The sequence below is a fragment of the Esox lucius genome, chromosome 14 (genome assembly GCF_011004845.1).
Source record: "Esox lucius isolate fEsoLuc1 chromosome 14, fEsoLuc1.pri, whole genome shotgun sequence".
NCBI classification, from domain to species: Eukaryota; Metazoa; Chordata; class Actinopteri; order Esociformes; family Esocidae; genus Esox; species Esox lucius.
The window spans coordinates 36342328-36356485 of NC_047582.1; the positions used below are offsets into that span (position 1 = coordinate 36342328).

Below are 14158 nucleotides of genomic sequence, written 5' to 3' on the forward strand. Positions count from 1 at the left end.
CTGCCTTCTGAAACTTGTCAATCTACTCTTGTTCTGTGAAATGGCTATTCAATGTGAGAAATTGCAGAGCAACTGAAGATCTTGTACAATGTGTACAATTACAGAACAGCGCAAACTGGCTCTAACCAGAATAGAATGAGTGGGAGGCCCTGGTGCACAACTGAGCAAGAGGACAAATACATTAGTGTCTAGTTTGAAAAACAGACACCTCACAGGTCCTCAACTGGCAGCTTCATTAAATAGCACCCACAAAACACCAGTCTCAACTTCAGTGAAGAGGAGACTCCAGGGTGCCAGAAATGGCCAGAACCAAAGGCCATTTTGAGTCTAATCGAACCCATAATTGCTGATGCTTCAGATAATAAACTGGTCTAAAGGCCAGTTTTATTGCTTCTTTAATCAGCACAACAGTTTTCAGCTGTGCTAACATAAATGCAAAAGGGTTTTCTAATGATCACATAGCCTTTGAGAATGATAAGCAAAAACAACATGCCATTGGAACACCGGAATGGTTGCTGATAATAGGCCTCTGTGCATTTATGTAGATATTCCATTAAAAAAAGTATCAGCCATTTCCAGCTACAATAGTCATTTACAACATTAACAATGTCTACACTGTATTTCTGATCAATTTTATGTTATTTTTATGGACAACATTTTTGCTTTTCTTTCAAAAACCAGGACATTTCTAAGTGACACCCTAACTTTTTAACAGTGGAGAAACAGTGAAGAAACCAGGAGAACAGTGTTCAATCCCTGTGTATATTTCTCCACTTTCTCTCCTTCATTGTCTAAATAAATTATTTAAAATATGTCCCAACATAAATAAAACCTCCCTGGATTGTTGTCGGCCAGGATGGCTTGTATTACTTGACAGTTTAATCATCCCAGATTAGCTGCTATTCAGTGAGAAACAGACAGAGCATATACAAACCCAGCCAAACCAATCAATTTCCATTTATGTTTTATTGAAAGCTCCAGACTGCAGTAAACAAGTGCCTCACAAAAACCTTTCCCACCTCAACTTCCCAAGGCACTCCAGATGCCCTCATCTGGCTGTTAGGAGCCAGACGTGGATCAGCGCTTAGCTGGTGCATTCAGGGCCGAGGAGGAGGTTGTAAGCCATATGGATGGGGGTCAGTGGTACAGCAACAACAGTAGTTATGCGTGTCCAGACAGGAAGCACTCTGGGCCCGACAGCCATTTACCCAGGACTACACTCGGCCAGTCAGACGTTATTATTTTCAAACAGGAAAGCATAGCAATCAGCCTCAGTTTACTTTTATTTGATACCCTCCAGAGGACACAACACACCACCAGCAGAGGGCACAGGTCAGGGGTCAGATGAAACCTCTTCTGATGTCAGAAGGGCGGTTCCCAGCAGGCCTCAACCCTCGTCGTCCAATCAACCCAGCCGCTGTGGGGTCATGACCTGGCAGTGGACCAATGGGGTCATAGCGTGGGCGGGGCAAGTATTCTGGTAGGATGCCAGGTCTCTGGTCGTATTCCCCTCCGATGATGCCCGGTGGGTAGAGGGGGATGGGGTTGTTAGGGAGGGGGCGAAGGGGGTACAGAGGGGGAATGAAGTAGCGAGGCTTGTGGCGGGGGCAGTGGGCTGCCTCCTTCCTCCACTTGTACTTCTTCTTGTAGAGCTACAATTAGAATGGCAGTGTAAAGCATGGCTTAAGTCCTCGTTAATACACTACACAGACCCCTATTCTCTCCATAATACACTGCACAGACCCCATTCCCTCCATAATACACTACACAGACCCCTATTCTCTCCATAATACACTACACAGACCCCTATTCCCTCCACAATACACTACACAGACCCCTATTCCCTCCACAATACACTACACAGACCCCATTCCCTCCATAATACACTACACAGACCCCATTCCCTCCATAATACACTACACAGACCCCTATTCCCTCCACATTACACTACACAGACCCCTATTCCCTCCACAATACACTACACAGACCCCTATTCCCTCCACAATACACTACACAGACCCCTATTCCCTCCACAATACACTACACAGACCCCTATTCTCTCCACAATACACTACACAGACCCCTATTCCCTCCACAATACACTACACAGACCCCATTCCCTCCACAATACACTACACAGACCCCTATTCCCTCCATAATACACTACACAGACCCCTATTCCCTCCACAATACACTACACAGACCCCTATTCCCTCCACAATACACTACACAGACCCCTATTCCCTCCACAATACACTACACAGACCCCTATTCCCTCCACAATACACTACACAGACCCCTATTCCCTCCACAATACACTACACAGACCCCTATTCCCTCCATAATACACTACACAGACCCCTATTCCCTCCATAATACACTACACAGACCCCTATTCCCTCCATAATACACTACACAGACCCCATTCCCTCCATAATACACTACACAGACCCCATTCCCATTCACTGTGTATTACTGACATAATATAACTGCCTGAATATTAACAGACTCACTTCTCTCCAGTTGGTCTCTCTAGAAGTACTGAGGTCACGACTGTCTGCAACAACAAAACAGCATAGGTCACACGCAGAGGCAGCAGCCACACATACAGTGAACGCAGTGCTGAGAAACAGTGCCCTTTAGTGGAGGCTGTCTGAGAAACAGTGCCCTTTAGTGGAGGCTGTCTGAGAAACAGTGCCCTTTTAGTGGAGGCTGTCTGAGAAACAGTGCCCTTTTAGTGGAGGCTGTCTGAGAAACAGTGCCCTTTTAGTGGAGGCTGTCTGAGAAACAGTGCCCTTTTAGTGGAGGCTGTCTGAGAAACAGTGCCCTTTTAGTGGAGGCTGTCTGAGAAACAGTGCCCTTTTAGTGGAGGCTGTCTGAGAAACAGGGACCTTTTAGTGGAGGCTGTCTGAGAAACAGGGACCTTTTAGTGGAGGCTGTCTGAGAAACAGTGCCCTTTTAGTGGAGGCTGTCTGAGAAACAGTGCCCTTTTAGTGGAGGCTGTCTGAGAAACAGTGCCCTTTAGTGGAGGCTGTCTGAGAAACAGTGCCCTTTAGTGGAGGCTGTCTGAGAAACAGTGCCCTTTAGTGGAGGCTGTCTGAGAAACAGTGCCCTTTAGTGGAGGCTGTCTGAGAAACAGGGACCTTTAGTGGAGGCTGTCTGAGAAACAGGGACCTTTAGTGGAGGCTGTCTGAGAAACAGTGTCCTTTAGTGGAGGCTGTCTGAGAAACAGTGTCCTTTAGTGGAGGCTGTCTGAGAAACAGTGTCCTTTAGTGGAGGCTGTCTGAGAAACAGGGACCTTTAGTGGAGGCTGTCTGAGAAACAGGGACCTTTAGTGGAGGCTGTCTGAGAAACAGGGACCTTTAGTGGAGGCTGTCTGAGAAACAGGGACCTTTAGTGGAGGCTGTCTGAGAAACAGGGAATGGCAACAACAGAATAGATGTGGCTAGTCAATGCTAGACTATTTCATCTCTGTGTGTGCCTAGTCGCCTCACCTCTGAAGTCTCGATGGTAGAGGTGTCTCCACAAGGCTGGGTCTGCAGTGGCCTGGTTCAGCTGCCTGTTGACCGAGGAGAGGGCCAGGAGGGAGGACACATTCAGCAGTCTCAGCACCCTCAGTAACAGCTCTGGAGGGAGGACCGGTAGCCCAAACACAGGGGGCAGCGCCATGGCTGTTACCGTCACCCACCACCAGAGGGAGACAGGGAGTCACATGCAGAAGCTTTGTTAGGTACCCCCATTATTTAACATCAAGCCTACATACGCTAGACCAGTGATTTCACCTTCTCTGGCTGTAGCAATCAGAGGATACACCAGATGGTCTTTAAAAACCCGTGACAGCTTCTTCAGGTTTGTGTAAACCTCTGCTGCACTCTCAACTGCAACAAAAGACATTGCATAAAACAACAGATGCAGTGCAAAAACATTTACAGGGCACTATGCTAGAGGAACACATGCGCCTAAGCTGAGAAATCTACACGCAAATACATTTATTGACAATAATGGAGAGCTGAAAACGTACTGTACATTGCTGTCTTGTATGTGAGAGCTACTCTGAAAAAAACAAACATGTTGTGAACCACATGGTCCTTATTGTACAAGACAAAGTCTGGCACTTCATCTAGATTCCTGGGCATATAGACTACAATGAATGGGGCTGTATTAAATTCTGCTTTACATTTTCCCAAATTCATTTTGTCCCCCTTTTAAGTTTCTCAGGACTTTTTAAGATTGTTATCTAATAATATTACAAATACTTGATGTCAATTTCAATGATTGAGTCACAACAGAATTTAAAATCTTATTTGTTTAGTTGAATAGGAACTTGAATAGCATATATAGGCCTTTCATTGCACTGCTAGTGAAAGAGAAATGTGTGTTTTTTGATTTATTAGGCTGCTGCAATTCTAAACCAATAACAATTAGATCCAAATGATGTTATAACTCCGCTTACGTTTGCAATGTAGCAGATACAATTGCTCCACCAAGATAATATTTATAGATTTCACACAGGCAAACTCTTTATCAAACACACACACACCACAGACAGGGCAAGTTAATTTGCCAGACATTGTACGGTTAGCTAATTAGATAGTATCTGGGAGCCTGCAGTTTATGAAACATATGAGATTTCTTTATGAGATTTTTACTTCGGAACCCCTGAAAATTGCATTTACTTCAAGCTTTTACTACAAGCTAAACTACATTAAAACATGTGAAACTGCATTTACCTCAGGATTGTTTCTCAAGCTAAACAACATTAAATAACATCAGCGGAGCAGACAGTCAATGAAGAGCATGTAATGAGAGCAAATGAGAGCTTTGTCTCCACAGGGCGCAATTCGTTTCAATTGCACAGGATAGGTTGATAGAGCTAGTTTAGGTTGAAATCAGTACTCGTACATGAGCGAGTTTCCAGCACAGACATTTTTTAATTGTCGCACTGTGGAGCCCTGAATACAAACACCAGACACACACACCCTGACACGCCCCGACACCCTGACACGCCCCGACACCCTCACACACACACCCTGACACGCCCCGACACCCTGACACACACACACCCTGACACACACACACCCTGACACACACACACACCCTGACACGCCCCGACACCCTGACACACACACGCCCTGACAATGACACACACACACACACACACGCCCTGACAATGACACACACACACACACACACACACGCCCTGACAATGACACACACACACACACACACACGCCCTGACAATGACACACACACACACACGCCCTGACAATGACACACACACACGCCCTCACAATGACACACACACACACACACACACACACACGCCCTGACAATGACACACACACACACACACACGCCCTGACAATGACACACACACACACGCCCTGACAATGACACACACACACACACACACATGCCCTGACAATGACACACACACACACACACCCTGACAATGACACACACACACACCCTGACAATGACACACACACACACACCCTGACAATGACACACACACACACACCCTGACAATGACACACACACACACACACACACACCCTGACAATGACACACACACACACACACCCTGACAATGACACACACACACACACACACGCCCTGACAATGACACACACACACACACACACGCCCTGACAATGACACACACACACACCCTGACAATGACACACACACACACACACCCTGACAATGACACACACACACACACACACATGCCCTGACAATGACACACACACACCCTGACAATGACACACACACACACACACACACACCCTGACAATGACACACACACACACACCCTGACAATGACACACACACACACACACCCCCTGACAATGACACACACACACTGACCAGTCCACCGCTCTGTCACGTAGACACCAGGCTTCAGAGACAGTTTCCTCACTGTGTCCACCTGTTGGTTCATCTTCAGAGAGGCTGCAAAGGGAAGGACAGACCTGGGTCAGCCACAGACCTCCCCCCCAGACCGGCCACAGACCTCCCCCCCAGACCGGCCACAGACCCCCCCAGACCGCTTCCCCCAGGCTGCAGACCTGACATATAATGACATTATTCCACAGTTCCAGGGGAAGAACACTAGGTTAATCGATGGGATTGGTTGGTTTGAGTCCAGAACATAATTATAATACCGTAATGCGAAAAATATATAAACACTGCAATATGGCCACAAGTAAACAAGGAGAGATACATGTAGATGAATATGACAATATAATGCTGTGCCTTGGTTCCACAGACACATAATGATGACCTCATAGTTCTTTCAGGTAGGGAGCCATGACAGACCGGGACACTGACCGTTGATAACCAGCAGGGCTCCCATGGGGACAGCCAGAACCATGGCCAGGCTGTTGTCACAGAGGGGGTGGCTGTACTGAAGTCTGTAAACGCCTCCTGGTGCCCTCCATCCAGGTGGCATCTCCCCAGAACGTACCTCAGAGCCCTTCACACACACACACACACACACACACACACACACACACACACACACACAGTTAGGCCACTGCCTGGTCATGAAATGATAAAACCCAACAGAGGCATCGCTAGGATCACAATACCTCCGGGGCTTAGCCCACCACCCCCCCGGTCCAGGACAGAAAGTACAGGGTTTGGAATGCACACAATGCCAGTGTACAGGCTAGCAGCCTACACGTCTACATTGTCATAATGCGCGATCAGAATTATAGATTAATAACTTATTTTTTTATTAATTATAATTAATAGCCCCGGACGCCCAGGACTAACGACACCACTGCATCCCACAGGAGCCCCGTTTTCCACCGGCCCAGTCTAACCTGGGGCGTGAAGCCCGTCTCCACCATGAGGAGGTGCACTGCCACCATCAGGGCGTCACAGGTACTGCTGCTTCCTGCCTGGTGGTGCAGCAGCTCCAGGGAATGAGGCACCTTGCCCTCTTCCGCCTCCTCACACAGCATGGGCTCCCACACCCACCCGGACTCCTCTTCCTCATCCTGGTACTCATCTCTGACCATTTCCTGTTGAGGCTCCTCCTCTCCGCTGGGGCTGGCCTGAACACAAGTTACACTGGCGACTGTGACATTAAGACGGTGGTTCTCAACCCACTCCACAGGGAGCCCCAGGTGTTGAGGGCTGAGAACCACTGATTAAGACATGCTATGTTCACCTGCTAGTTGGAACTAAACCAGCTTACTGGTGGTAATTGTTTACATGTTGCACTTAACCAGTTAGCATGTTGGTAATGTCATTTTCTCCTGGTATACAACTACATATACTAATGTAATATACTTCAGATTTTAGGAGTTATTTTGCTTTTATTTACACCAGATCAAAAAAAGAACAATTATTTATTTACAATGTCGACATGGCGAGAGGCAAAAGGGATTTGAAGACTCACCTTACTGGAGTGTTGGGCTACTGGCTGTATGACTTCATCCACCTGTCTGCTACAGCTGGAGGTCAGGATGGGTGATGCTGAAGGGGAGAGGCTGGGGGCCACAGATGGAGGCAGAATGACACAGACCAGGTCTCCAGAGACAATGCCACAGGAGGACAGAGTCTGTCCGGTGTCTGACAGAGGCTCTGAGCCATTCAAGGACAAGGTCATCTCTGTGTCTGGGCTGTGGACATAGAGTTAAAGGGAACGATAGGAACTCCATGATATTAGTAGCAACATCTAACTCTGAGGTCTCCCAGAGGTGCACATGTTAGCTTTTACTCTACCTACTACTACTGTGTGTGTGTGTGTGTGAGAGAGAGAGCTGTTTTAGCATTACCCAGCAGACTCAATGAAAGCTTGATAAATGTTACTTAACCTTTATTCATTAAGGGTAATCAAACAGAGCAATGTCTCTTTCACAGTTGAACCCTGTGTTACAGCAACAGAGAAGTCATACACCACAAAAAACCACAGATAGGGAACATACACATTAAGTAAAACATTCAGTAAACAGTAAAAGGTCATGTATCACACATTCTAGCTGCCTTGTAACCACCAATGCTTCTAACTTAAGTTCACTCTGCAGGGTAGTCCATGAGTGTGAGGCATGGTGCTGAAAAGCAGTTTTACCTAACTCAGGGTAAGCCTGTGGTATCTCTAGTACCAGCAAGACTTGTTGATAGGATGGTTATTTGAATCTCATTCTAACCTAAGTCCATGTGAAGGCAGAAGGATCTCTCTGATTTTAATGTTGAGTTCTGTCACAGTTGGGCTCTCTCCCTCCAGCTCCACCCGACTGGTCTGCTTGTTGATCCTCACGCGGAGTTTCATGCTTGCGTGGAAGAAAAACGAACAAGGTCACGCAGCAGTAATATGAAACCACCAATGATAAATCACAAGATTTCTGATCTTTTCTCCTTGGCCCAGAATAAATATGGTTCCTTCAGATTAACAAAATCGACTGAATCAGCCTGAATGTATCGGCTACCACAAAGTTACTGACCAGCAGACATGCGATATGGTGGCAACATGTATTTCACTTTCATTTCTAGTAATAATACGTGCGTGTCAAAAAGTGAATTAGCTAAGCACAACAACTAAAACGTGAAATCAAACAGTTGTTCAAATAACCTCAGTTAATAATCAAATAACCTCAGTAGCTAAAACATTTTCATCATGTACAAACACAGAGACGCACAGCACAGCAACCTAACGTCGTTTTTCTATTCATCTACAGTACTGTACATGGAAACTGTACCCACCTTTCACAGGATAGCTAGCAAGGTAACGTTTGCTACACTTTCACTATAAGTAGTTGTCAGTCTCGCGTAACCTTATGCCAGTCTCTGTAGATTTACATAATACATTGCATGTAAAGTCCCAAAGCTTTTTAATTGTAGACCTTAACGCACTTAAATAAAAAACGCAAATAGGAGAGGCTTTAAAAGCACTGTTGTTGTTGTCAAACATTTGACTGCCACTACGGAAAGCGAAGGAGGCTGGTTTAAACTACGGAAACAAAGATGAACCACAGCCTGGAAAAGTTAGCAATGTCACGTTATAAACCAAAATGTTGCAAAAAAAACTCTTACTCTTGTATCGCAATTTTTTTTATCGTAATAGAAATGCAGTAGGTACAGTTGCTATGTTTTCACTAAATGCGTCATTAATTACCTAAACACATCTACGCGTTTTTAAAAACGCATTTTATTGTTTCGTTTCCTAGAGAATGCGTATTTCCGTTTGTCGTAGTCAGTTCGAGTAATCACTGCTGAAAGATCTGGGAAATAACAGCCTGTAACTTAAACGAGTTAAAATGAGTCGATCATATAATGATGAATTACAATATTTGGACAAGATTGATAAGAATTGCTGGCGAATCAAGAAAGGTTTCGTCCCAAATATGCAGGTGATTACTCTTCGAATTAACCAGCTAGCTACCACATGTATTGTACCTAGCTGGCTAGCTTTCTACGTGGCGTGATACACCTCCATATTCACGTAGCTAAGATAGTTTATTTTTATTTTCGCAAACTAGTTATTTTGTTAACATTAAATACACATTCGTCATGGTTGGTGGTACAGTGGCTAGATGGCTAATGGGTAGGAAGTGTTGGCTTCCATAGTGTAGAAATGGTAATTTAGCTAGCTGTTTAACTTTTGTTACCTGTGATGAACCCAGGTAACCTACGTTTATGGACATGACAGCTCATGACGTTCCTATATTTATTCCTAGGTAGAAGGAGTGTTCTACGTCAACGAACCCCTGGAAAAGCTGATGTTTGAGGAGCTCCGTAATGCTTGTAAAGGAGGAGGTGGGTACATTACTGACGTTAATGATGACATTAAACAATGATCAGCCGCTCCTCTGTTTTCAATGCTTTTGAATGATTTGTTGTTCATTGTCATTGTCAGGTTTTGGTGGGTTTCTCCCGGCAATGAAACAGATAGGAAACGTTGCCGCTCTGCCTGGAATAGTACATGTAAGTGAGGAGACACAGGTCTAGGTGAAACCTTAGGGCTTGGGAACGAGCCCTACTCCAGTAGAACTGAAATCAGGGGACAATAGGTAGCAATTAACTGACATTGTCACTCCCATGCATAACAGAGTTTTTGAATTAGAAACACACAAGAAATTCTCCACAGACTTAGCATTTTAGTCCAGTATTAGTCATTATGTAGCATTGGCCCTAAACTGTCTTTCCCGCAGAGGTCCATTGGCCTGCCCGACTGTCACTCTGGCTATGGCTTTGCCATCGGAAACATGGCTGCCTTTGATATGAGTGACCCCAACGCTGTCGTATCCCCAGGTACAGTCTTTACACACACACACAGTGCCAACTAACCCACCATTGGAGCCCCTCCTTGGATAGGTCTCACAGTTTCCTGTGTTTAAGGCGGAGTGGGTTTTGACATCAACTGTGGGGTGCGACTGCTGAGGACCAACCTGGATGAGGGAGACGTCCAGCCGGTTAAGGAGCAGCTGGCCCAGGCTCTGTTTGACCACATTCCTGTTGGGGTCGGCTCTAAGGGAGTCATCCCCATGACAGCCAAGTGAGACCAGTACCCATAATCCCATGCTCTTAAGCCGCCATTTCCAAGTGTGCACCAATAGGAGCTGAGCTGGAACTGAGCACACAATTGATTTAGTCGGTTGGCATTCGGTTTGTGTTCCAGAGACCTGGAGGAGGCCCTGGAAATGGGAGTGGACTGGTCCCTCAGGGAGGGATACGCCTGGGCTGAAGATAAGGAGCACTGTGAGGAGTATGGGCGAATGCTGCAGGCAGACCCCAACAAGGTCTCCTCCAAAGCCAAGAAGAGAGGCCTGCCTCAGGTGACACCTCCCCCCGAATAACCCTGACCTCTCCCTCTACACGCGCTCTCAATCCATTCCTCCAGCTCTCCAACCTCCTGAATGAGTTCTGTGTGTGTTCCTTCCTGATGTCCCTTCAGCTGGGGACTTTGGGGGCAGGGAACCACTATGCAGAGATCCAGGTGGTGGATGAGATCTATAATGACTACGCTGCCAAGAAGATGGGCATCGACCACAAAGGACAGGTGTGCGTGATGATCCACAGTGGCAGCCGAGGTCTGGGACACCAGGTGGCGACAGGTACGGCCCCTCCCTCTGGCCCCGGGCTCCAGTACCACCCTACCCTCTATATGTTATATATCTTATTTATCTTTCACCCCTTGTTTCCATTGAAGCATCAAATGCCTTTTTTTTAATTATATTCTGGAAGATGCCCTGGTCGCCATGGAAAAGGCAATGAAGCGGGACAAGATCCAGGTGAACGATCGTCAGCTGGCGTGCGCCCGGATCATGTCTGATGAGGGGCAAGACTACCTGAAGGGCATGGCGGCTGCTGGAAACTACGCCTGGGTCAACCGTTCATCCATGACCTTCCTCACACGACAGGTAACTAACCACCTCTAACCATAACTACACCTGTGGACAGTTTCCAAGTGTTGGTCAAACACTCTTTTGTCAAATCAGATTGCACGTGTCACTCTGTTCACAAACAAGGCGTGGGCACGTGAAATGTTTGTGACATAGAGGTTACCCATCTCCATGGTAACTTCTCCTTGTGTTTGTGTTAACATCTCCAAGTCACAGTGGCAACTTTGTCACCTGTACCCCAGCCCACACTGACCGAGGGAGATTGACCGTCATCTTGAACTTCTTCCATTTTCTAATAATTGCGCCAACAGTTGTTGCCTTCTCACCAAGCTGCTTGCCTATTGTCCTGTAGCCCATCCCAGCCTTGTGCAGGTCTACAATTTTATCCCTGATGTCCTTACACAGCTCTCTGGTCTTGGCCATTGTGGAGAGGTTGGAGTCTGTTTTATTGAGTGTGTGGACAGGTGTCTTTTATACGGGTAATGAGTTCAAACAGGTGCAGTTAATACAGGTAATGAATGGAAAACAGGAGGGCTTCTTAAAGAAAAACTAACAGGTCTGTGAGAGCCGGAATTCTTACTGGTTGGTAGGTGATCAAATACTTATGTCTTGCAATAAAATGCAAATAAATTATTAAAAAAATCATACAATGTGATTTTCTGGGTTTTTGTTTTATATTCCGTCTCTCACAGTTGAAGTGTACCTATGATAGAAATTACAGACTTCTACATGCTTTGTAAGTGGGAAAACCTGCCAAATGGGCAGTATCAAATATGTGTTCTCCCCACTGTACATTGCTTGTTAATACCATCTTTCCTGTCAGGCCTTTGCCAAGGTGTTCACCACCACTCCTGATGACCTGGACATGCATGTGATCTACGATGTATCTCACAACATCGCCAAGGTGGAGGAACACATGGTGGATGGGAAACAGAAGACGCTGCTGCTACACCGCAAAGGATCCACTCGGGCCTTCCCCCCCCACCACCCCCTCATACCTGTGGATTACCAGGTAACCGCCCCCCTCGTACCTGTGGATTACCAGGTAACCGCCCCCCTCGTACCTGTGGATTACCAGGTAACCGCCCCCCTCGTACCTATGGATTACCAAGTAACCGCCCCCTCGTACCTGTGGGTTACCAGGTAACCGCCCCCCTCGTACCTGTGGGTTACCAGGTAACCGCCCCCCTCGTACCTGTGGGTTACCAGGAAACCGCCCTCCATAAAATGTTATTAGATGAGTGCACAGGCTTTTTCCAGTTCCTCTTCATGGCTTAAAAAAGTTTCTCTGTTTCTTGTCTAATCAGCTGACTGGCCAACCCGTGTTGATTGGTGGAACCATGGGAACCTGCAGCTATGTCCTGACCGGCACGGAGCAGGGCATGACGGAGACATTTGGCACCACCTGCCACGGAGCGGTACGGTCTGCTACGCATCTGTCTTTAACTCCTTTATTCCTCCATCTCCTCTGTCTCCATCTCTAGTCTGGAAAGTTCCCTCCACTCACTGCAATCGTCACTAAAAAGCTACTGGACTGATTTCATCATTAAGAACCTGTTCCCTCTTGACATGTTCTGTCTCTGGTTTAACATCGACTGTCCGTCTCTTCAGGGCCGGGCGCTGTCTCGGGCTAAATCCCGCAGGAACCTGGACTTTCAGGATGTTCTCGACAAGCTGGCAGACAAGGGCATTGCCATCAGGGTTGCTTCGCCCAAACTGGTCATGGAGGAGGTAGGCTTTGTCCGAACTGGTCATAGGAGTCAGGATGGAAAACGTACTGAATATACAGAAAACATAAGAAGCCTACAGGTCATTGCTGTGTGTTTAATTTCGGGACAGTCCAAGAGATGTCTACCTAAGTAGGTTAACTGTTTGTTTCATTTCTAGGCTCCAGAGTCTTACAAAAATGTGTGTGATGTGGTGAACACCTGCCATGACGCTGGAATCAGCAAGAAGGCCATCAAACTACGACCCATCGCTGTGATCAAAGGATAAGGCGGCACAGCTTTGCTTGTCACAATATAGGCCAGGACACTCCAACCAGGAAGTCCACGAGCCAATCACCTGGCAGAGAGCCAGGCTGACCTGGCAGAGGAGCTAATGGAGAACTGTCTGAGAGGGAGGGAGTGGGCCAGTCTTCATAAACTGACTTCACAAATGATCAGTGTCCTAAGCTAAGCGTTCTGCTTATGACAAGTGTGATGTCTGAAATGATACCCTAGTCTCTATATAGCAAACTATTTTTTCCCCCACTGTATATGGAATAGAGTGCCATTTTGGATGTTCTTTATGATTTTGACACACATTATGTTTTGTCAGTTGAGTGATCAAATTGAATGAGATTGTTGAGCCTGAGTTTGATGTGTGGTGGGTTTACATTTCTTTTGTTGTTTCTTTTGTCTTTTTGCTGTGGAATAGAACCATAGGATGAAGGCTGTTATCACAGATAATAAATACAAGAAAACAGAAATGATTAAATATCAAATGCATTTCAATTATTGAATGCTTTATTACATTAAAGCTTCAAATTGTGAACATTTAGTGAAAATAAGTGGGGTAAAATGATCTCCCATCTGTGATAGATTTGGCATGGTTGCCATTTTAGTTTATGGTAGCGCTGGACTTGGAATGAAATGGCTGCTGTTTACATTTCAGTGAAGGAACAATGTAATCCATCTGCTGAAACACTCCTCCAGGTCAGAACTAATCTACAGTACTAGATAACTTTACTGAACCGTAATTACTATTAATAAATGATGCATCAAAAGTACAATTGTTGGTGTTGTAATACAAATGATTGATTG

The 14158-nt window shown here is 46.1% G+C and overlaps 2 protein-coding genes across 2 annotated transcripts; one reads left to right on the forward strand and one right to left on the reverse strand.

Moving 5' to 3' along the window:
• Positions 1-947: 947 nt before the first annotated feature.
• Positions 948-8962, reverse strand: fbxo7 (F-box protein 7). The gene is made up of 10 exons (XM_029125285.2): positions 8716-8962; positions 8163-8285; positions 7412-7634; positions 6831-7064; positions 6334-6478; positions 5872-5955; positions 3783-3878; positions 3495-3671; positions 2514-2557; positions 948-1652 (listed from the first exon to the last, which is right to left on the reverse strand). The coding sequence occupies exons 2-10, from the start codon at positions 8282-8284 to the stop codon at positions 1341-1343; spliced, it is 1437 nt and encodes a 478-aa protein (XP_028981118.1). The 5' UTR covers position 8285; positions 8716-8962; the 3' UTR covers positions 948-1340.
• Positions 8963-9080: 118 nt separating this feature from the next.
• Positions 9081-14127, forward strand: rtcb (RNA 2',3'-cyclic phosphate and 5'-OH ligase). Its single transcript, XM_034296740.1, has 12 exons — positions 9081-9362; positions 9690-9768; positions 9869-9936; positions 10164-10263; positions 10351-10507; positions 10631-10787; positions 10907-11066; positions 11197-11372; positions 12178-12366; positions 12662-12772; positions 12966-13085; positions 13242-14127. The coding sequence occupies exons 1-12, from the start codon at positions 9270-9272 to the stop codon at positions 13347-13349; spliced, it is 1518 nt and encodes a 505-aa protein (XP_034152631.1). The 5' UTR covers positions 9081-9269; the 3' UTR covers positions 13350-14127.
• The last annotated feature ends 31 nt before the right edge of the window (positions 14128-14158 follow it).